We start from the raw sequence: 25,256 nt of genomic DNA on the forward strand, positions 1-25,256 counted from the left end.
GTGCATGTGACCCCATAGAGGCTAGGGACATTTCAGGAGAAAGCTGTGGCACTGCCTAAATAGCATCATCATGGGAGACAATGGGCTCAGAGGCAATGCTCTCTCTCTACCCTCAAGAGTAGTGAAAGCATTTGAAACTATTATTGTATATTTTTTGCCCTATCAAATAAGGAAACATATCAGCAACTCTCATACACTGCTTGCGCCTTCTAAAGGTAAGCCAGTGTGTAATAACCAACAGCGTTCTTTCCCAAAAAAACACAGGGCAAGAAAGTATATATATATATATATATATATATATATATATATATATATATATATATATATATATATATATATATATATATATATATAAAAAATGTAATAGTTAAACACTGTCACTTTAAGAACAGCCGACCGTGGCAAGTCTAGCCTTATACAGGTTAAAGCAACAAGAATGGCCGTTACACCTCAGCCTGACTGAGGAGTGTAAACCTGACTGACATTTTATCATCAAAAACAAAAACGGCAAAGTTAGCCGTGAAATACCATTATCAATCTGTGTAGCTATAACTGAATGCCAACAAACTGCACTGCCATTATGAGAGCACGTTTCTTAAGAGGAAGAGAAAACCTTTATGGCGGCAAAACTGCAATGAGAGGTTCCAAAAGTGTAACATGCAAAGCGCCTCATTTTCTAATAAAGAGCCTGCCTTCTGACCCTCACACAAAGTACAAAAAACAGTGACAGTCTTGACGTACTTCTCTCTATTAAATAAATAAATAAAAACACCCTCCGTTATCACTCGTTACAGAGTACAACAAAACAATGCAGCAGAACCCCGCCAGCTGCAGTGAAAATTCAGGGTGATATAACATAAATTATGCTTACCAGATAATTTTATTTTTTTCTGATGGAAAGAGTCCACAGCAGCATTCATTACTTTTGGGAAATAAGAACCTGGCCACCAGGAAGAGGCAAAAACACCCCAGCCAAAGGCTTAAATACTCCTCCTACTCCCCTCATCCCCCAGTCATTCTGCCGAGGAACAAGGAACAGTAGAAGAAAGATCAGAGTGAAAAGGTGCCAGAAGAATATAAGGACGCCCCACAGATTACGGGTGGGGTGCTGTGGACTCTTTCCATCAGAAGAAAATGAAATTATCAGGTAAGCATAATTTATGTTTTTCTTCTTAAATGGAAAGAGTCCACAGCAGCATTCATTACTTTTGGGAAATCAATACCCAAGCTAAAGAGGACACTGAATGCCAAGACAGGAGGGTACATAGGCGGCCCAAACTGAGGGCACCAGACCTGAACCACAACCCAAAGCCGAGAAAAATTGAAAGAATTTGAAGAAAAGCCCCAGTGACACTGACTCACAGCCAAAACAAGAGACTGCAAACGGACTCGACTTAGCCAACAGTCCTCCAAGAGATACCGTCGCCCCAATAAACAGTTCCTCCAACCACCCTAAGCCCCCAGGGGCAAAACAAGGAACCGAAGAAACCAAAAGGTTCCTTTAATACGACAGAAAACACCTCAAGTGTGCGAAGACCCGACTCACGGAGACAAAAATGGATCCAAACCGAGAATAAGGCCACACCACATGAAGTGAAAAAACTGAATAATCCGGACATGGAGAAAGGAAAACATCACCCCAACAATCTGCAAGCAAGGACGTAACAGAAGATGCAAAGTCCTCCCTGCGACCACCCACAGAATACCAAAGTATTCATCATGAAAATGTGTAATAGACCCAGGACAAAACCTCAGGATCAACAACACTGTGTCCATAACTAGATGAAACCAAAAAGCTTGCAAGGAATTAAGAAGCAGTCCACAGTAAATGGACCATATAAAAACAATCCCTCAACAGAGGGCATTCTCTCAGCAACCTAATTTGTCCGACCTACACTTAGGCCCCTAAAAAGGAGAACACAAGCCTCCATCAAGGCCTCACAAGAAGAAGAATATACCATCGGAATCCGAAGGAAGAGAAAATCATCTCCTGTGTAGGGACAAGGAGAAAGAGAAAACCTCTCCCTGCAGACTGAACTAACAAGCTCTCACAGACAAGGGATACCTCGATCCCTAGACCGCTCGGACATTCCTTTATTAAGAAAGCTGCCACAGCGGGATTCAAACTCTAAGCCTTTAGCGTATTAGGCAGGGTAGTTATCCCTTAGGCCACTAAGTCCTGCCTGCAGACCCATACCCAGCTGGACCAACCCAGCCACACAGATGCAGTACAGGAACAAAAAGAATCCCGAAACTGATACAGGAACGAGTAAAGAGATGGAAGGACCATCTCACCAGAGTACAAGGACAACCCGACTTTGACCCCAGATAAGGCCTTAAACTGATAAGTATCTTTCAAAACAAGGCCCACAATCTGATTAGAACTGGAAAGGCCCCAGACGGACCCCCTCTACCCTATGCCTCCCGACCTAAAGAGGTCCTAAACAAAAAAGGACCTCATCTCCAAAGAAAGGAGAATAGCCCATATAAAAGGGAAAGAACTGGAAAGAACAATGAGCCAAAGGTCCGAACCACCAGTTAAGTGGGTATAAAAACCTCAACGTAAATGTCCTAGAAGAGGACCCCCTTACAGGTCGCATGCCAAACAGAGGCACAGCCAACCCCAATGACCTGCAAAGCAGAAATCCACAGGGACACTAGCAACCAACCAGGGAATTGCAACCCTAAGGAGCAACAGAAATTGGAACCCCACGCCAGCAGTAGAGTCGAAACCCACACTCAAAGGTACTAGCCACCCAAGAACTCCCAGATGACATGGGATACTCAGTAAGGAGTAATAAATATTCTAATACCAGGCCGAATCTGACCCGGACAGGTAGATAGATCAAGGACACAGCCCAAGTTCCCACTACCAAAGAACACTACGACCAATCCTGAGATCCCAGAATCCAAAATAGGATTAAGAAAAGGAGCAAAGTCCCAGAAGCAGAGTCCCTGAAGGAAAATAGGCCCAGGCTTCCAATAGTTCAGGCAGTCTCACCCTAGAACTAAACACCCCAACTGGCCAAAAGTCAGACAAAAAGGGGAATGGACACATATCCTAAATTCGGATAACGAGAGACTCACAGGCCCCGACTAAAGGAAGGGACCATCCCTAGCTAAAGTTCAGGCTCCAAGGAGCTGGGCAAGAAGTCATATAAAGGGACCTCTTAGTCACAGAACAACAGCAGGGAACCTTGAAGTCCACAAAACCCTACTAGCCGGGTTAGGCTCTCCATTACCTCCACACAGGCAGAGGGTACAGAGAAAATAAGGTGCTAAACCTTCCCAGCTCCGGGTGACCCTGAGCTAGACAAGTCCCCACAGGGATCAATCATCATCCAGGATGCAGATCCCCAAAAGGGTATCTGACTCACCTGGAGACATGAAAAGAAACCTAAAGGTCCCAACATTTGGACAGACCCTACCGTCCAAGAATAAAAACTGCATCCAGACACTAGAACAGCAGACACATCCCCTATAAGGAGTCCAGAGCTGCAGCAAGTCTTAAAGAAAACCCTCCGCAAGCAGAACAGCTTATCCAGAAGCCGTAGGATCCAGTCCTAACAGGACCATCCTGAAGCCTAAAACTGAAGGCAAACCACTCACACAGCGGTAACGGGACCGAAGTCCGCCCACCCTCTCCCACCTGGAGGAGACACACAAGGCTCTGACAGAGTGATGCAACGGAACACTCTCACCTACTACTAGAAGCTATAAGGACCAGTTAAATCCTTCCCGCCTCAGGAACCCTCGGGTTCCTCTCGAATGCTGCAGTGGAACATGAAAAAATTATAATCTGAGCACTCAGCGCTAGCACCAAACCACAGTCGAAACAGCGCCACGTGTCTGAGCAGCAGCAAGACCGGACGAACACAAACAGGGCCAGCCCGTACTAAGGGTCCTAACCAGCAAGCTGTATGAACTCTCCCTCACAGAGGAAAAGGAAAAACAGACATTTTAAACATAGGACTAACATGTCCAAGAACTTCCGCAGAAGTAACCAAGAGTATCAATCCCAGATGGTTCCCGAAGGAAACAAAAACAAATAAAAGACATCCATCGGATATAACTAAAATATCAAGGGTTAACACCCAAAAAAAGGACACGGGCCTACCCGTCGGACCAGCCAAACGGAGCCCCATCTCAAAACTGGGAACGAAACAGAAATAAAGACAATAGGAGATTACCTCATCCCCATATGTCTAACGTTTAGTACCATTCGGACCATCGGACTGAAAATTCCCATATCTATGTACGATAGGGTCATTCAGTGACACAAACAGATGTCTAAGCAACACACGAAGGCGCACAATACTGTACCGAAATGCACAACACTCCGGAATAGAACCCTCAGGATACTGCGGAGGCCCACCCCAAGGTGGAATACCCGGGACAACAGGGCACGAGCACATTCTTAAAGAAACGTCTGGACTGTGTAGACGAGCCATCGCTGGGGGGGAACACACCACCCCGCATGGAGGAACTATAAACTGGATTACCCGCATGTAGGGAACTCGCTCTTTGGGAGACAGGACCCCCAGAGGCGGATGGCTCAGCAGACCCCTGATTCCCCGAGGAACCGGGTGCTCCCACATGGCAAATAGAACAAGAATGGCAAGCAGAAAGCAGGCTGGTGACCGTTGTTACAATCACCCAGGTGGGTCTGCGAGGAAGAGAGTCACTTGTCGCCTAATCCAGAAGAAATCGCAGAGACAGATTCACATAATCCCAGTTCTATTGCCTGAGCATGCATAACTGCAGAGGTCTGAGGTGGAAAAGGGCAAACGGAATGATGTCCATTGCAGCTACCATCAGACCGATCACCTCCATACATTGAGCCACTGACGGCCGAGGAGAGGACTGAAGGGCCAGACAAAAAGAGTCGAAGATCTTTGATTTGATAGGGAATCTATTATGATTCCCAAGAACACTACCCTTGTAGCTGGAATTAAGGAACTCTTTCCTAATGTCACCTTTCATTCGTAAGAATGCAGAAAGGATAACAACATCTTTGTGTGGGAGTTCGCTTGTTGAAAGGATGGCGCCTGAACCAGAATAACGTCCAGATTAGGCGCCTCTGCAATGCCCCGCAATTGGAGCACCGCCAACAGGGATCCCAGGACCTTTGAAAAAATTCTGGAAGCTGTGGCAAGGCCGAATGGAAGAGCCATGAACTGGAAGTGTTTGTCTAGAAAAGCAAACCACAAAAACTTGTGATGATCCCTGTGGATAGGAACATGCAGGTAACGCATCTACTGTTGTCATACATTGACCCTCTTGAACCAAAGGAAGAATGGAACGAATAGTTTCCATCTTGAAGGACGGTACTCTGAGGAACTTGTTTAGACTTTTGAGGTCTAAAACTGGTCTGAAATTTCCCTCTTTTTTGGGAACCACGAACAGATTGGAGTAGAATCCCAGACCCTGTTCCTGCATTGGAACAGGAACTATCACTCCCAGGTCGGAAAGGTCTCGAACACAGTGTAAGAATGCCTCTCTTTTTATCTGGTCTAGAGATGATCTTGAGAGCAGAAACCTGCCCCTGGGAGGAAAGGTCTTGAACTCCAGTTTGTATCCCTGAGACAAGATGTCCACCGCTCAGGGATCCGGAATATCCCGAACCCAGGCCTGAGCGAAGAAGGAAAGTCTGCCCCCCACAAGATCCGGTCCCGGATCGGGGGCAGACCCTTCATGCTGACTTTGAATCATTAACAGGCTTCTTAGATTGCTTCCCCTTGTTCCAAGACTGGTTGGTCCTCCAGGAAGGTTTGGACTGATCTTGCTTGGCAGAGGGAGAGGAAGGCTTACCTTTGAAGTTTCGAAAGGAACGAAAATTACTCTGATGTCCCTTCTGCTTATTCCGCTTATCCTGAGGGAGGAAATTACCCTTTCCCCCCGTAATGTCAGAAATAATTTCAGCCAAGCCCGGCCCAAACAAGGTCTTACCCTTGTAGGGAATCGCCAAAATCTTAGACATAGAGGAAACATCTGCAGACCAGGATTTCAACCATAAGGCTCTGCGGGCCAGTACGGCAAAACCAGAAATCTTTGCTCCCAGCTTGATAACCTGTAGGGAAGCATCCGTAATAAAAGAATTGGCCAACTTAAGGGCCTTGATCCTATCCTGGATCTCTTCAAGGGGAGTGTCTGTCTGAATAGAATCAGACAATGCATCAAACCAGTATGCCACCGCACTAGTGACAGTAGCAATACACACCGCAGGTTGCTATTGTAAACCCTGGTGTACATACATCTTTTTGAGCAACCCCTCCAACTTCTTATCCATAGGATCCTTAAATGAACAACTATCCTCTATGGGAATAGTGGTTCTCTTAGCCAAAGTGGAAATTGCCCCTTCCACCTTGGGGACGGTCTGCCAAGACTCCTTGATGGAGTCAACAATAGGAAACTTGTTAAAAATAGGGGATGGAGAAATAGGGATACCCGGTCTCTCCCATTCCCTAGCAATAATCTCTGTGGCCCGATCTGGTACCGGGAAAACCTCCACCATGGAAGGTAAATCAAAATACTTGTTAAGTTCACTAGACTTCTTAGGATTGACTACGACAGTAGTGTCGGAGTCGTCCAATGTTGCCAAAGCCTCCTTAAAGGGACAGTATACACTAATTTTCATATAACTGCATGTAATAAACACTACTGTAAATAATAAGATGCACAGATACTGATATAAAAATCCAGTATAAAATGGTTTAAAAACTTACTTAGAAGCTCTCAGTTTAGCTCTGTTGAAAAGGAAGCAGGAAAGCCAACTGTAAGTGGGAAATAAGACACTCCCCCTCCCCCTTCTTTTGCATATGAAAAACATAATTTATGCTTACCTGATAAATTCCTTTCTTCTGTTGTGCGATCAGTCCACGGGTCATCATTACTTCTGGGATATAACTCCTCCCCAACAGGAAATGCAAGAGGATTCACCCAGCAGAGCTGATATAGCTCCTCCCCTCTACGTCAGTCCCAGTCATTCGACCAAGAATCAACGAGAAAGGAGTAACCAAGGGTGAAGTGGTGACTGGAGTATAATTTAAAAGATATTTACCTGCCTTAAAAAACAGGGCGGGCCGTGGACTGATCGCACAACAGAAGAAAGGAATTTATCAGGTAAGCATAAATTATGTTTTCTTCTGTTATGTGCGATCAGTCCACGGGTCATCATTACTTCTGGGATACCAATACCAAAGCAAAAGTACACGGATGACGGGAGGGATAGGCAGGCTCATTATACAGAAGGAACCACTGCCTGAAGAACCTTTCTCCCAAAAATAGCCTCCGAAGAAGCAAAAGTGTCAAATTTGTAAAATTTGGAAAAAGTATGAAGCGAAGACCAAGTTGCAGCCTTGCAAATCTGTTCAACAGAGGCCTCATTCTTAAAGGCCCAAGTGGAAGCCACAGCTCTAGTGGAGTGAGCTGTAATTCTTTCAGGAGGCTGCTGTCCAGCAGTCTCATAGGCTAAACGTATTATGCTACGAAGCCAGAAGGAGAGAGAGGTAGCAGAAGCTTTTTGACCTCTCCTCTGTCCAGAATAAACGACAAACAGGGAAGAAGTTTGGCGAAAATTTTTAGTTGCCTGCAAGTAGAACTTGAGGGCACGAACTACATCCAGATTGTGTAGAAGACGTTCCTTCTTTGAAGAAGGATTTGGACACAAGGATGGAACAACAATCTCTTGATTGATATTCCTGTTAGTGACTACCTTAGGTAAGAACCCAGGTTTAGTACGCAGAACTACCTTATCTGAGTGAAAAATCAGATAAGGAGAATCACAATGTAATGCTGATAACTCAGAGACTCTTCGAGCCGAGGAAATAGCCATTAAAAACAGAACTTTCCAAGATAACAATTTTATATCAATGGAATGAAGGGGTTCAAATGGAACACCTTGTAAAACGTTAAGAACTAAGTTTAAACTCCATGGCGGAGCAACGGCTTTAAACACAGGCTTGATCCTAGCTAAAGCTTGACAAAAGGCCTGGACGTCTGGATTTTCTGACAGACGCCTGTGTAACAAGATGGACAGAGCTGAAATCTGTCCCTTTAATGAACTAGCCGATAAACCCTTTTCTAAACCTTCTTGTAGAAAAGACAATATCCTAGGGATCCTAACCTTACTCCAGGAGTAACGTTTGGATTCGCACCAGTATAGGTATTTGCGCCATATTTTATGGTAAATCTTTCTGGTAACAGGCTTCCTAGCCTGGATCAGGGTATCAATAACCGACTCAGAAAAACCACGCTTTGATAAAATCAAGCGTTCAATTTCCAAGCAGTCAGTTTCAGAGAAGTTAGATTTTGATGTTTGAATGGACCCTGTATCAGAAGGTCCTGTCTCAGAGGTAGAGACCAAGGTGGACAGGATGACATGTCCACTAGATCTGCATACCAAGTCCTGCGTGGCCATGCAGGCGCTATTAGAATCACAGATGCTCTCTCTTGTTTGATTTTCGCAATCAATCGAGGAAGCAGCGGGAAGGGTGGAAACACATAAGCCATCCCGAAGTTCCAAGGTGCTGTCAAAGCATCTATCAGAACCGCTCCCGGATCCCTGGATCTGGACCCGTAGTGAGGAAGTTTGGCGTTCTGGCGAGACGCCATGAGATCTATCTCTGGTTTGCCCCAACGTCGAAGTATTTGGGCAAAAATCTCCGGATGAAGTTCCCACTCTCCCGGATGAAAAGTCTGGCGACTCAAGAAATCCGCCTCCCAGTTCTCCACTCCCGGGATGTGGATTGCTGACAGGTGGCAAGAGTGAGACTCTGCCCAGCGAATTATCTTTGATACTTCCATCATTGCTAGGGAGCTTCTTGTCCCTCCCTGATGGTTGATGTAAGCTACAGTCGTGATATTGTCCGACTGAAACCTGATGAACCCCTGAGTTGTTAATTGGGGCCAAGCTAGAAGGGCATTGAGAACTGCCCTCAATTCCAGAATGTTTATTGGAAGGAGACTCTCCTCCTGATTCCATAATCCCTGAGTCTTCAGAGAATTCCAGACAGCGCCCCAACCTAGCAGGCTGGCGTCTGTTGTTACGATTGTCCAGTCTGGCCTGCTGAATGGCATCCCCCTGGACAGGTGTGGCCGATAAAGCCACCATAGAAGAGAATTTCTGGTCTCTTGATTCAGATTCAGGGTAGGGGACAAATCTGAGTAATCCCCATTCCACTGACTTAGCATGCACAATTGCAGCGGTCTGAGGTGTAGGCGTGCAAAAGGTACTATGTCCATTGCCGCTACCATTAAGCCGATCACCTCCATGCATTGAGCCACTGACGGGTGTTGAATGGAATGAAGGACACGGCATGCATCCTGAAGCCTTGTTAACCTGTCTTCTGTCAGGTAAATCTTCATTTCTACAGAATCTATAAGAGTCCCCAAGAATGGAACTCTTGTGAGAGGAAAAAGAGAACTTTTCTTTTCGTTCACTTTCCATCCATGCGACCTTAGAAATGCCAGAACTAACTCTGTATGAGACTTGGCAGTTTGAAAGCTTGAAGCTTGTATTAGAATGTCGTCTAGGTACGGAGCTACCGAAATCCCTCGCGGTCTTAGTACCGCCAGAAGGGCACCCAGAACCTTTGTGAAGATTCTTGGGGCCGTAGCCAATCCGAATGGAAGAGCTACAAACTGGTAGTGCCTGTCTAGGAAGGCAAACCGTAGATACCGTTGATGATCTTTGTGAATCGGTATGTGAAGGTAAGCATCTTTTAAATCCACTGTGGTCATGTACTGACCCTTTTGGATCATAGGTAAGATTGTCCGAATAGTTTCCATTTTGAACGATGGAACTCTTAGGAATTTGTTTAGAATCTTTAAATCTAAGATTGGCCTGAAAGTTCCCTCTTTTTTGGGAACCACAAACAGGTTTGAGTAGAACCCTTGTCCTTGTTCCGACCGTGGAACTGGATGGATCACTCCCATTAATAACAGATCTTGTACACAGCGTAGAAACGCTTCTTTCTTTATCTGGTTTGTTGACAACCTTGACAGATGAAATCTCCCTTTTGGGGGAGATAATTTGAAGTCTAGCAGGTATCCTTGAGATATGATCTCCAGCGCCCAGGGATCCTGAACATCTCTTGCCCAGGCCTGAGCGAAGAGAGAAAGTCTGCCCCCCACTAGATCCGGTCCCGGATCGGGGGCTCTCGGTTCATGCTGTCTTTGGGGCAGCAGCAGGTTTCCTGGCCTGTTTGCCCTTATTCCAGGACTGGTTAGGTTTCCAGCCTTGCCTGTAACGAGCAGCAGCTCCTTCCTGTTTTGGTGCAGAGGAGGTTGACGCTGCTCCAGGTTTGAAATTCCGAAAGGGACGAAAATTAGACTGTCTAGCCTTAGCTTTGGCTTTGTCTTGAGGTAGGGCGTGGCCCTTACCTCCTGTAATGTCAGCGATAATTTCTTTCAACCCGGGCCCAAATAAAGACTGCCCTTTGAAAGGAATATTAAGTAATTTAGACTTAGAAGTAACATCAGCTGACCATGATTTTAGCCACAGTGCTCTACGTGCCTGTATGGCGAATCCAGAGTTCTTAGCCGTAAGTTTGGTTAAATGTACTACGGCCTCCGAAATGAATGAATTGGCTAGTTTAAGGACTCTAAGCCTGTCCATAATGTCGTCTAGCGTAGATGAACTAAGGTTCTCTTCCAGAGACTCAATCCAAAATGCTGCCGCAGCCGTAATCGGCGCGATACATGCAAGGGGTTGCAATATAAAACCTTGTTGAACAAACATTTTCTTAAGGTAACCCTCTAATTTTTTATCCATTGGATCTGAAAAAGCACAGCTATCCTCTACCGGGATAGTGGTACGCTTAGCTAAAGTAGAAACTGCTCCCTCCACCTTAGGGACCGTTTGCCATAAGTCCCGAGTAGTGGCGTCTATTGGAAACATCTTTCTAAATATTGGAGGGGGTGAGAACGGCACACCGGGTCTATCCCACTCCTTAGTAACAATTTCAGTTAATCTCTTAGGTATAGGAAAAACGTCAGTACTCGCCGGTACCGCAAAGTATTTATCCAACCTACACATTTTCTCTGGTATTGCAATGGTGTTACAATCATTGAGAGCTGCTAAGACCTCCCCTAGTAATGCACGGAGGTTCTCCAATTTAAATTTAAAATTTGAAATATCTGAATCCAATCTGTTTGGATCAGAACCGTCACCCACAGAATGAAGCTCTCCGTCCTCATGCTCTGCAAGCTGTGACGCAGTATCAGACATGGCCCTAGTATTGTCAGCGCACTCTGTTCTCACCCCAGAGTGATCACGCTTGCCTCTTAGTTCTGGTAATTTAGACAAAACTTCAGTCATAACAGTAGCCATATCATGTAATGTTATCTGTAATGGCCGCCCAGATGTATTAGGCGCCATAATATCACGCACCTCCCGGGCGGGAGATGCAGGTACTGCCGCGTGAGGCGAGTTAGTCGGCATAACTCTCCCCTCGCAGTTTGGTGAAATTTGTTCACATTGTACAGATTGACTTTTATTTAAAGTAGCATCAATACAGTTAGTACATAAATTTCTATTGGACTCCACCTTGGCATTGGAACAAATGACACAGATATCATTCTCTGAGTCAGACATGTTTAACACACTAGCAATAACTTGCAACCTGGTTATAATCCTTTTTTAACAAAAACGTACTGTGCCTCAAAGAGGTACTTAAACGATTAAATGACAGTTGAGATAATGAACTGAAAACAGTTATAGCATCAAGTTTAAAATAACACAACTTTTAGCAAAGGTTTGTTCCCATTAGTAAATAACTAAATTTGACATAAAAAATTATAGAGTAACGTTTTTATTCACAGTCAATAAAAATTCTCACAGCTCTGCTGAGAGAATGTACCTCCCTTCAAAGAAGTTTGAAGACCCCTGAGATCTGTCAGTGAACCGGATCATGCAGGAAATATAATAGTAGCTGACTGGAATTTTTTGATGCGTAGCAAAAGAGCGCCAAAAACGGCCCCTCCCTCTCACACACAGCAGTGAGGAGAAACGAAACTGTCACAATTTAAAGCATACAACTGCCAAGTGGAAAATAATGCCCAAACATTTATTTACTCAGTACCTCAGCAATGTAAACGATTCTACATTCCAGCAAAAACGTTTAACATGACAATATTTATTAAAAGGATTAGTGACCTTTAACAGAGTAGTTCCGGTGAAAAACCATTCCCAGAATACTGAAGTGTATACATACATGTCATTATAACGGTATAGCAGGATTTTTTCATCAATTCCATTCAGAAAATAAAAACTGCTACATACCTCAATGCAGATTCATCTGCCCGCTGTCCCCTGATCTGAAGCCTTTACCTCCCTCAGATGGCCGAGAACAGCAATATGATCTTAACTACTCCGGTTAAAATCATAGTAAAAAACTCTGGTAGATTCTTCTTCAAACTCTGCCAGAGAAGTAATAACACGCTCCGGTGCTATTGTAAAATAACAAACTTTTGATTGAAGTCATAAAAACTAAGTATAATCACCATAGTCCTCTCACACATCCTATCTAGTCGTTGGGTGCAAGAGAATGACTGGGACTGACGTAGAGGGGAGGAGCTATATCAGCTCTGCTGGGTGAATCCTCTTGCATTTCCTGTTGGGGAGGAGTTATATCCCAGAAGTAATGATGACCCGTGGACTGATCGCACATAACAGAAGAAAGACCCTTTACACAAACAGGAGCAAGCTGGAGAAGGTAGTGGACGGTATTCTCATAAAACTTTGGGGCTTGTTTAGGAGTCTGAAAATCAGAGCAATGTTATTTAAAAATAAGCAAAACTATACATTTAAAAAAAAAAAAAAAATTACTTTATGGGCTATATAAATCAGCTACAAAACATTTATGCAAAGAAAAAATTAATGTATAATGTCCCTTTAAGTAACAAAACGGAGGTGCTCCAGCTTAAATCTAAATGATACCACTTCAGCATCAGAAGAAGGAGTTACACTGTCTGAATCTGAGATTTCACCCTCAGATGCCACCAAAGTATCTTCCTCCTCAGACTTCTGGGAAGGAACATTCGGAACAGCCACGACTGTGTCAGAAACCTTACTCCCTAAATCCTTAGATTTCCTCTTGCGCTTTCCCTGCAGCATGGGAAAAGCAGACAGCGCATCAGGTACCGCCGAAGACATAAGGGTAGTGATGTCTTGCAATGAAACTCCAATCAGAGTTTGTGAGAAAGCGCAGGGCACTGCATGTGTGGACGATAACATTTGGGACATTTGAGGAGAAAGCTGCAGCATATCTTGAACATTTGCAGGAGACCCCTGAACAGCATCCTCAGACAATGCTGGCTCAGATTCAAAAAGTTTATCCCTGTAATTCAATGTTCTCTTAATACATGAGGAACAGAAAGGGATTGGTGGTTCCACATTAACATTAAAACATAAAGCACAGAGGGGGCGGAGCCAACTGCCAAAGGAGAGAGACGTTCCATAGCAGTGCTCCTGGAACTTAATCGATAAAACTTCAATATATGTCACTCTAGGAACCTATATTTCTACCATACTTTGCATACGAGATGGAAAACTCTACTAAGTACCTTCACTCTCTGCTGTTAGGCTTACTGGACAGAGCTGATAGTCATTTTAACAGCTTGCGGTCCACTATCACAGAGCTGCGCAGCCAAGATGGCGTTTCGCACCTACCCAATTGTGATATGCACATGGCGGACCGGGCAGGAGATCCACTATCCCCTCATCCTTGCCCTGTACAACTACATGAGGAGCAACCCGGAGAAGTCTCGACCTGCATATTATTTGGGCCCATACCGGGCAACCCGGTGCAATTAAGCATAGACGCAACTATCCACAAAGAAGCTGTCATACCGGGACTGACAGATCAAGGCTATACTACACCCGATGCCTGTCATATTGCCTCACCGAGATCCGCAATCATACCTGAGCCCTAACACTCTTATTTCATCAAGCAGCGTAGCAGATCCCTGTGTACGCTCCACAAAGCAACTGTACAGGCCGCTTACAACTCTCACTGCGTTAAACACTGTTGGGGCAGGAAGGAAAATGAACGGTCACGTACAAGCAGGGAATCTAACGGCACACAAAGGGGTCCTGATTAATCAGACTGCCCAGCATCATGATCCTCAGACGCGAAAGTATCTAAATGCATTCCGACTTAATTCTCACCTCCAGCGCTCAAGCCTCTCTGCATGGAGATCACGCTACCTCTCTTACTCCTCTCCTGGCCAGGCTAGACTCTTAGTGCGGCTCTCATGTCGGGCCGATGTCCATCTCATCTGCTCATGGTATCGGGTATTGGGGAGCGGATCCCCTCTTGGTGCCCGGTCTGATTCTTATCCATACCATCAAAGAGAATTGGACTATCCAACACAAGCTTTGCCTAAGCTGGGCATTGGCTGAGGATCCTTTGGAAGCTTACAGCAGGGGACCTATTCATTGTCATACAAACCACCCATTGTTGCTATCACCCCGACACTCGCACCAATCTGGACTGATCCTGACATTAACATTGGACACGCTTACCACTCATTACCTGCTGAAAATTGGTGTATCTAGTACATAAACCATTCCCTTACCAGTATTCTGCTTTATTAGCCCCTACTGCCTTTTGTATGTTATTTGATAGCACTTGCATTATTTATATTTTACCTATACTACCCTGAGCCACACAGATATTGATTCTGTATGAGTAATATCTAATATCCTAACAAAATATGTCACAGATCATGTTCTGTTTCTGCATCAGTCACCTACTTAGATAGATCAAGGGCTTATTTCCTAGAGCTTGCACAAACTGGCATGCTGGATGCACTCTATCTCTCCATATATGACCTAGTGTTTAAGGTATACTCCCCATTCTTAATGAGGTTCTGGCTATAGAATGAGCCTATAATATCTAAGTTTCTGTAAAATTGTCTCATTACTCTAGTTTACATGCTTTGCCCAATGAGGTAACAATGTATAACGATTTCCTCATATCGCAGGTTGATACAATCTTTATTAAAGGTACAGTTGTGTTTAATACTATGACATTAGCTAGTTGCTGCACTGTTATGGAGGAGCATATATTCTTATACCTGTTTCTATAGTATAATGTTTTATTTATACCTACATAATATATTAATCTGTGTTTACAATTTAGACATAGGTATGTATCCAATGGTAACATTTTCTACATGCAAGTGTTTCTAACAATATTGTTCATGTTGTTCTTCATGTCGATGTAAATTTATAGGCTAGGGCTACTCGAATATGCTCTCCATTATGATGTTTGTGGGTTATTCCTTGCTCTATCTATGACTCTACCTCCTCCCTACATGCGGGGATAATCCCCTGTTGCATTATTAAAGTATATTTATGCCTACTAGATCTAGTATGTATATTTAGTCCCCCACACTTCATAGTTGAGCAGCCTAAGACCTACCAGTAAATTTCCATTATACCTCTCATTAGACATATAAATATACCCTCTATTCCCTATGGCAAAAAGGCCTACTCCATAGTTAAATTTCCTCGCACACCACGCTTTATCTTACTCCACGGTAGTAGGAGGAAAAGATAATAAGTAAATAACCTAAATGTATATCCCCCCAGCTTCCAATGATATACGGGCCCTAGTCCCATAGACACACACAGCACATAAGATGCCCTCATGTTTCCCAATTGTAGCCACTGCATTGTTCACATATGGCATACATAGATTTATAAACTAACCCATACTGCAGTCTTGCCAGAGTGAGCTCCGCCCCCCTGTTTTCTCCTCCCCCTTCCCTCCCCCCTTCCAATATTCGAGTGGCTCTTGTCCACTGTAACCCCTCTTCCTTCCAGTGTTCTACGACCTACTTGTGGTCGCGCTAAAAGCTAACTCCCCACATCATCACAGAAATACTTATCTTATTCATCCTAAAGATGTGGTGATCTGAACGCAATTATTAAAACATAAAATGAAGTTTTCTTTCAGTTAGCCCAACCATATATTTGACACCTCCCTAGACACAACATAGGTTTCTACATGTTAGAGCTAGCCTTACTTTATTATTATTGTTATATATATTTCTTTGAGCCCCTAAACTGTATGACTTGTTATATAGATCAACTACTCCTCTACCAGCCTAACAGATATAATAGGTGTCACAATCTTGATGTTATATTTGTATGTTAATGTTATGACTGGGCAAATGTTGTATTGGTATTCTCTGCATCTTTTGAAACTTCAATAAAAAAAAAAAAAAAAAAAAAATCATAAAGCACAAGTCACATTCTGCAGGACCTCTTGATCTATCTTTACCCAAAAATTAGCCAAATGAAAAATAAAATACTTTTATTTGTCACTAAACATGTCACACAAAAAATGGTACTGCCCCTTTTAAACGGTAACTTTTTTATCGTGTCACAAAAAAACTTCTTATAACGCCCCTGGCAGCCCCTACACCTCAGCCAGCCTGCTGAGGTGCCTACCTGTCCTGCAGACCACCGGAGAAATGAACCGTTCCCTCAGTAACAGAATATCCGGACTCCAACAGAACTGCTCCGCACTGTATCTGGAACCGTTAAGCTATAAAAAGCGGAACCGCAACTAGAAAGGACACCTCCGGACTGAATAAGGAGGAAAAAGCGTGCAAATACTTTACCGCTTCTAGCACAGACATTGTGGGCGTCACCACCAGAACCTCTCGGCCATCATTTGTTGTAAAATAAAAGCTACAGAAAGTAAAAACCACCGTAACTTTCAAATAAAAAGAACTAAGTCTATAGTCCTTTCTCCTCACGCCCCCAGTGCCTGCACAACTGCCTCTCATTGTCCTATGACCAACATAAGGAAAATTGAGTCAAATGCCCCAACAGAAAAACTGTTAAAGTGCCAATAATTTTTCTGTATTGCTTCCTAGAAAAATAAACTTAGCACTTACCTCTATGTAATCTGCAGGGCAGCATGGCAGCTCACTAAGTATGAGAGACATCCTTCCTCACATGGAGCTGAGGAAAAAGAAAAAGACTGAGTGATCTCCCTCAGGCCTTCAGGTTAGGGCAGCAATATCTATTTGATTATAACCCACAAGTTCCCAATTGCTTAAAAGCCACCACTGCTCTACTGAAGAGACTGACATGGGCTACGGCTAAACCCCAGGAAAAATCAGAACAAACTTGCACTGATGAAAAATAATAAAATCTTGATTGAAGAATCTTCTTCCAGACACCTAAACATAGGCAAAGAGAATGACTGGGGTTGGAGGGAAGGGAGGTGATATGTAACAGCTTTGCTGTGGTGCTCTTTGCCTCCTTCTGCTGGCCATGAGTGATATTCCCAATAGTAATTACAGATTATCTGTGGACTCACCGTGTCATTAGAAAGAAAGCGGAAAGAACAGAGTAATCCTACTCTGGCTTTCTGAACTGGTTAAAACTTGCTTGAAGTGAAGTGAATTTTCTCCGGACACCAAAACTTCACCTCCACCATGTACCAAGGCAAAGAGAATGACTGGAGGTTGTGGTAAGGAAAGTGATACTTACCAGTTTGGCTGTGGTGCTCTTTGCCGCCTCCTGCTGGCCAGGAGTGATATTCCCAACAGTAAATGACGACGTTGTGGACTCACCATATCTTAGGAAAGAAACGGGGGGAGTTTTGTGCACTCTTTTTTAATTAGGCTGGAAACAGTCAAATTAGAATAAACATTCTTTGCAAGTCTTGCTTTGGAACAACGTATCAAACCTTAGTAGGATAGCCCAAAGCAGGAATGCCAGAGGCTCATGAGCTTTCCAAAGGAATGTAAAATATTTATAGGTATCACTCCTTGGCCTACAGAAATGTCTAGATTTTGGCTCATATATAATACTAACCAATAGTGGCTACCCTTACTGACCCCCCTCCTTTCTTAATAAATGTTAGGAACAAGATGGATAAGAAGGAAAGGGATCTTGATGTTATCTACAGATAAGAACCAAGATATAGAAATGTCTGTATTTTGGAATCAAGTTCTAGTTATCTGTGCTGACCCTAGATAATAACCACCAATGTGAGCAGTGCAAAACAAAACAAATATTAAGTAGGAAAATGACAAGAAAAAAGAAATATACATATATAAAGTCATATATATTTATTGTGACAGAAGATAATTTAATCTGGCCTTCAAAAATGAGCCCTTAGCCCCACTGATAACACTGCTCTTTTAGATGATATGCCTTGACAATGCATTGTACTATCCATATTGATGTAAGAAATGGTTTACTATGTATAATAAAATATATTATTGTTATTTGTTAGCACTGCAAAATTCTATATTCACATAGGTTTTGATAATGTATATATTTTAATATGCCAGAAAGGAAGCCAAACTTACTTGAGATATGTTAATGGTCAGTTAGTCTCACAATGCTGTAAGAATTCAAATCTAAAAGGTATATAACCAGTTGTTAGACAGCAAGGTGCCAGGAACTCCCACCAGAGAGTGAGAACCCAAGATATAATAGCAATTATAAATAATTCTTATAGCAGTATGATATCATTTTAATTGGGTTATTTATGTTATATAGTTATATGTATTGTTTTGCACTTTTTGTATGTTTTATATCATTTTTTTCTACACAACTCATGTAACAGTGTTTCAAATTCTGTACAAAATATAACATCCTTTTTTATTTATCACTTTTGTTTACCACTCATTTGATTTATTTTATTATTTTCTTTTCAATAAGAAGTTATAATTATATTTTTTGATGTATTATCCTTTGCTTTGTTTGACAAAAAGGTAACACGGTCTTCTGGACCAAACATTTTTTCTGGTTCTGCACAGATGTTGAGGTATAAGAGACTGAAGGAAAGACAAAGTTCAGTTTCAAGTCACCTGAGAGTAAAGATGGTCTGCGGAAGAACTGATTTGTTGGATGCCACCAAATCATGCCTGTATGTTTCCATTGTTTTTGTTTTTATATTAGCATGCAGAAGAATAATATATATATATATATATATATATATATATATATAATGACTTTGATATTTATTTTTCCTTGACTAACCTCGTGATAGATTGAAGGCTTGGACAATGAAGGAATAGTAAACGATAAAATCTTATTGTTTCCATCTTTGTCTGCAATTTCCTGTAAGAGAGATAGAGAGACAGAGAGAGAGAAAGAATGAGCCCATTGGGACTGTCACATCCATACCACTGCTTAACATAATATTTTTCATCAAATTAAACTAAATTTGTCTGCAAAGTATATATAACTGAGCTCAGACCTCACACTTAATGAATTATCTGAGAAAAGTCCATTCACTGCATCTAAAACACCTATAATTAGGGATGGATTTATATTCTCTGCTGCCTAAATGTCTGGGGGATGTCACTAGTAATGCTAATAGAAGAAGAAGATTCCAACCACAGTATCTGGGTAACAAAAAAAACATAATTTATGCTCAACTAGTAAATTACTTTCTTTCCGGATATAGTGAGTCCACGGATCATCTTAATTACTGTTGGGATATCACTCATGTCCAGCAGGAGGCGGAAAAGAGCATCACAGCAAAACTGTTAAATACCACCCCCTTACCCATAACCTCCAGTCATTCTACCAGAAGCAAGGAGAAAGGAAGTGACAAAAAGGTGCAGAGGTTTACATGAAAAAATAAACTGTCTGAAAATAAGGGCGGGCTGTGGACTCACTATATCCGGAAATAAATTAATTTATCAGGTAAGCATAAATTATGTTTTCTTTCCTAAGATATAGTGAGTCCACGGATCATCTTAATTACTGTTGGGAACCAATACTCAAGCCATAGAACACAGATGGTTAGGGAGGGATAAGACAGGTAACCTTAAACAGAAGGCACCACTGCTTGAAGAACCTTTCTCCCAAAAGAAGCCTCAGCTGAAGCAAAAGTATCAAACTTATAAAATTTAGAAAAAGTGTGTAAAGATGACCAAGTGACAGCTTTGCAAATCTGTTCCACAGAAGCTTCATTTTTTTAAGGCCCAAGATGAGGAAACAGCCCTTGTGGAATGAGCCGCGATTTTCTTAGGAGGCTGCTATCCAGCAGTCTCATATGCCAAATGAATAACACTCCTGAGCCAAAAAGAAAGAGAAGTAGCCGTAGCTTTCTGACCCTTGCTTTTCCAGAAAACACAACAAACAAAGAAGAAGACTGGCGAAAATCCTTAGTCGCCTGTAAATAATATTTCAACCCACGAACCACATCCAGGTTGTGCAAATAACGCTCCTTCTGAGAAGAAGGATTAGGACAAAAAGGAGGAACAACAATTTCTTGATTAATATTCCTATCCGAAACCACTTTTGAAAGGAAATCTAAGGCAGTACGCAGTACCACCTTATCAAAATAAGGTAAGGAGATTCACACTACAGTGCTAAGAGCTCTGAAACTCTTCTAGCCAAAGAGATAGCAACCAAAAACAAAACCTTCCAGGTTAACATTTTAATATCCAAAGAATGCATAGGCTCAAACGGAGCCCGTTGAAGAACTCTAAAAACCAAATTAAGACTCCATGGAGGAGTAGCAAACTTAAAACGTAGACCGGATTCTAACCAGGGCCTGACAAAAAAACTGCACATCTGGCACATCTGCCAAATGCTTGTGCAACAAAATAGATAAAGCAGAAATTTGACCCTTCAGGGAACTTGCAGCTAAACCCTTCTCCACCCTCCTGGAGAAAAGACAAAATCCTAGGAATCCTAACTCTACTTCAAAAGTAGCCTTTGGATTCACACCAATAAATGTATTTACGCCATATCTTATAGTAAATTTTTCTAGTAACAGGCTTGCGAGCCTGAATCATAGTCTCAATGACCGCCTCTGAAAACCCACGATTAGATAGATTCAAGCGTTCAATCTCCAAGCAGTCAACTTCAGAGAAAAGAGATTTGGATGAAGGAAGGGCCCCTGAAGTAGAAGGTCCTTCCTTAACGGAAGACTCCAAGATGGAAGAAAATACATCTCCACCATATCGGCATACCAGAGTCTGCAAGGCCATGCCGGAGCAATGAGAATAACTGATGCCCTCTCCTGTCTGATTCGAGTAATGACTCGTGGAATGAGAGCAAACAGAGGAAACACATACGCTAGTCTGAAGTCCCAAGGAATTGCCAGTGCATCTATTAGCACAGCCCGAGGATCTCTCGACCTCGACCCGTACCTCGGAAGTTTGGCATGCCATGAGATCCAACTCTGGCTGCCCCCACTTGCGAACAAAGTTGGCAAACACCTCCAGGTGAAGTTCCCACTCCCCGGGATGAAACGTCTGTCTGCACAGAAAATCCGCCTCCCAGTTGTCCACCCCTGGAATGTGGATTGCAGACAGACAGCAATTGTGGGTCTCTGCCCACTGAATAATCCTGGCTACCTCTGTCATGGCTAATGAACTCAGAGTTCCTCCCTGATGATTGATATAAGGCACTGACGTTATTTTGTCCGACTGAAACCTGAAAAAACTGGGTTGAAGCTAACTGAGGCCATGCCAGAAGAGGATTGAAGATTGCCCTCAGCTCTAAGATGTTTATGGGAAGAAAACATAATTTATGTAAGAACTTACCTGATAAATTCATTTCTTTCATATTAGCAAGAGTCCATGAGCTAGTGACGTATGGGATATACATTCCTACCAGGAGGGGCAAAGTTTCCCAAACCTTAAAATGCCTATAAATACACCCCTCACCACACCCACAATTCAGTTTAACGAATAGCCAAGAAGTGGGGTGATAAGAAAAAAGTGCGAAAGCATATAAAATAAGGAATTGGAATAATTGTGCTTTATACAAAAAAATCATAACCACCACAAAAAAGGGCGGGCCTCATGGACTCTTGCTAATATGAAAGAAATGAATTTATCAGGTAAGTTCTTACATAAATTATGTTTTCTTTCATGTAATTAGCAAGAGTCCATGAGCTAGTGACGTATGGGATAATGACTACCCAAGATGTGGATCTTTCCACACAAGAGTCACTAGAGAGGGAGGGATAAAATAAAGACAGCCAATTCCTGCTGAAAATAATCCACACCCAAAATAAAGTTTAATGAAAAACATAAGCAGAAGATTCAAACTGAAACCGCTGCCTGAAGTACTTTTCTACCAAAAACTGCTTCAGAAGAAGAAAATACATCAAAATGGTAGAATTTGGTAAAAGTATGCAAAGAGGACCAAGTTGCCGCTTTGCAAACCATGATCAACCGAAGCTTCATTCCTAAACGCCCAGGAAGTAGAACTGACCTAGTAGAATGAGCTGTAATCCTCTGAGGCGGAGTTTTACCCGACTCAACATAGGCAAGATGAATTAAAGATTTCAACCAAGATGCCAAAGAAATGGCAGAAGTTTTCTGGCCTTTCTAGAACCGGAAAAGATAACAAATAAACTAGAAGTCTTTCGAAAAGACTTAGTAGCTTCAACATAATATTTCAAAGCTCTAACAACATCCAAAGAATGCAACGATTTCTCCTTAGAATTCTTAGGATTAGGACATAATGAAGGAACCACAATGTCTCTACCAATGTAGATGGAATTCACAACTTAGGAAAAAATTCAGAAGAAGTTCGCAACACCGCCTTATCCTGATGAAAAATCAGAAAAGGAGACTCACAAGAAAAAGCAGATAATTCAGAAACTCTTCTGGCAGAAGAGATGGCCAAAAGGAACAAAACTTTCCAAGAAAGTAATTTAATGTCCAATGAATGCATAGGTTCAAATGGAGGAGCTTGAAGAGCCCCCAAAACCAAAATCAAACTCCAAAGAGGAGAAATTGACTTAATGACAGGCTTTATACGAACCAAAGCTTGTACAAAACAATGAATATCAGGAAGAATAGCAATCTTTCTGTGAAAAAGAACAGAAGGAGCAGAGATTTGTCCTTTCAAGGAACTTGCGGACAAACCCTTATCTAAACCATCCTGAAGAAACTGTAATATTCTCGGTATTCTAAAAGAATGCCAAGAAAAATGATGAGAAAGACACCAAGAAATATAAGTCTTCCAGACTCTATAATATATCTCTCTGGATACAGATTTACGAGCCTGAAACATAGTATTAATCACAGAGTCAGAGGAACCTCTTGACCAAGAATCAAGCGGTCAATCTCCATACCTTAAAATTTAAGGATTTCAGATCCTGATGGAAAAAAGGACCTTGAGACAGAAGGTCTGGTCTTCAACGGAAGAGTCCACGGTTGGCAAGAGGCCATCCGGACAAGATCCGCATACCAAAACCTGTGAGGCCATGCCGGAGCTACCAGCAGAACAAACGAGCATTCCTTCAGAATCTTGGAGATTACTCTTGGAAGAAGAACTAGAGGCGGAAAGATATAGGCAGGATGATACTTCCAAGGAAGTGATAATGCATCCACTGCCTCCGCCTGAGGATCCCGGGATCTGGACAGATACCTGGGAAGTTTCTTGTTTAGATGAGAAGCCATCAGATCTATTTCTGGAAGTTCCCACATTTGAATAATCTGAAGAAATACCTCTGGGTGAAGAGACCATTCGCCCGGATGCAACGTTTGGCGACTGAGATAATCCGCTTTCCAATTGTCCATACCTGGGATATGAACCGCAGAGATTAGACAGGAGCTGGATTCCGCCCAAACCAAAATTCGAGATACTTCTTTCATAGCCAGAGGACTGTGAGTCCCTCCTTGATGATTGATGTATGCCACAGTTGTGACATTGTCTATCTGAAAACAAATGAACAACTCTCTCTTCAGAAGAGGCCAAAACTGAAAAGCTCTGAAAATTGCACGGAGTTCCAAAATATTGATCGGAAATCTCACCTCCTGAGATTCCAAAACCCCTTGTGCCGTCAGATACCCCCACACAGCGCCTCAACCTGTAAGACTTGCATCTGTTGAGATTATAGTCCAGGTCGGAAGAACAAGAAGCCCCCTATACTAAACGATGGTGATCTGTCCACCATGTCAGAGAGTGTCGTAAAATCGGTTTAAAGATATTAATTGAGATATCTTTGAGTAATCCCTGCACCATTGGTTCAGCATACAGAGCTGAAGAGGTCGCATGTGAAAACGAGCAAAGGAGATCGCATCTGATGCGGTAGTCCTAAGACCCAACATTTCCATGCATAAGGCTACCAAAGGGAATGATTGTGACTGAAGGTTTTGACAAGCTGATATCAATGTTAAACTTCTCTTGTCTGACAAGGACAGAGTCATAGACACTGAATCTATCTAGAAACCTAAAAAGGTTACCCTTGTCTGAGGAATCAATGAATTGATTGGTAAATTGAACCTCCAACCATGAACTTGAAGAAACAACACAAGTCGATTCGTATGAGATTCTTCGAAAATGAGAAGACTGAGCAAGTACCAAGATATCGTCCAAATAAGGAAATACCAAAACCCTGTTCTCTGATTGCAGAAAGAAGGGCACCGAGAACCTTTGAAAAAAATTCTTGGAACTGAGGCTAGGCCAAACGGTAGAGCCAAAAAACTGGTATTGCTTGTCTAAAAAGAGAATCTCAGACACTAAAAGTGATCTGGATGAATCGGAATATGCAGATACACATCCTGTAAATCTATTGTAGACATATAATGCCCTTGCTAAACAAAAGGCAGGACAGTCCTACAGAAACTGAATGTTGGTATCCTTACATAACGATTCAATATTGATAGATCCAGAACTGATCTGAAGGAATTGACCTTCTTTGGTACAATGAAGAGATAAAATAAAACCCCAGCCCCTGTTCCAGAACTGGAACTGGCATAATTACTCCAGCCAACTCTAGATCTGAAACACATTTCAGAAATGCTGAGCCTTGCTGTGTTAACTGGGACACGGGAAAGAAAAAAATCTCTTAGCAGGAGGCCTTAACTAAAGCCAATTCTGTACCTTTCTGAAACAATGTTCTGAAACCAGAAATTGAGAACGGAATTGATCAAAATTTCTTTGAAGAAAACGTAATCTGCCCCATACCAGCTGAGCTGGAATCAGATCCGCACCTTCATGGGTACTTAGGAGCTAGCTATAGATTTTCTATAAGGCTTGGATATATTCCAAACTGGAAATAGTTTCCAAACTGATACCGCTCCTGAGGATGAAGGATCAGGCTTTTGTTCCTTATTGTGAGAAAAGGAATGAAAATGATTATTAGACCTAAATTTACCTTAGATTTTTTATCCTTTGGTAAAAAAGTTCCCTTCCTTCCAGAAACAGTTGAAATAATAATTTATTACCCTGGAAAGAAAAGGAAAGCAAAGTTGACTTAGAAGACATATCAGCATTCCAAGTTTAATCCATAAAGCTT

General features: G+C 42.4%; 1 protein-coding gene across 1 annotated transcript in view; it reads right to left on the reverse strand.

The window, feature by feature from the left end:
- Positions 1-25,256, reverse strand: part of LOC128644699 (hyccin 2) — a gene marked incomplete in the record, with an annotated part of 276,864 nt that overhangs the window by 95,885 nt on the left and 155,723 nt on the right. The window contains 1 exon segment of the mRNA XM_053697212.1: positions 19,019-19,099. Within this exon segment, the coding sequence (XP_053553187.1) occupies positions 19,019-19,099 (81 nt within the window).

Source organism: Bombina bombina, unplaced genomic scaffold (assembly GCF_027579735.1).
Source record: "Bombina bombina isolate aBomBom1 unplaced genomic scaffold, aBomBom1.pri scaffold_450, whole genome shotgun sequence".
NCBI classification, from domain to species: domain Eukaryota; kingdom Metazoa; phylum Chordata; class Amphibia; order Anura; family Bombinatoridae; genus Bombina; species Bombina bombina.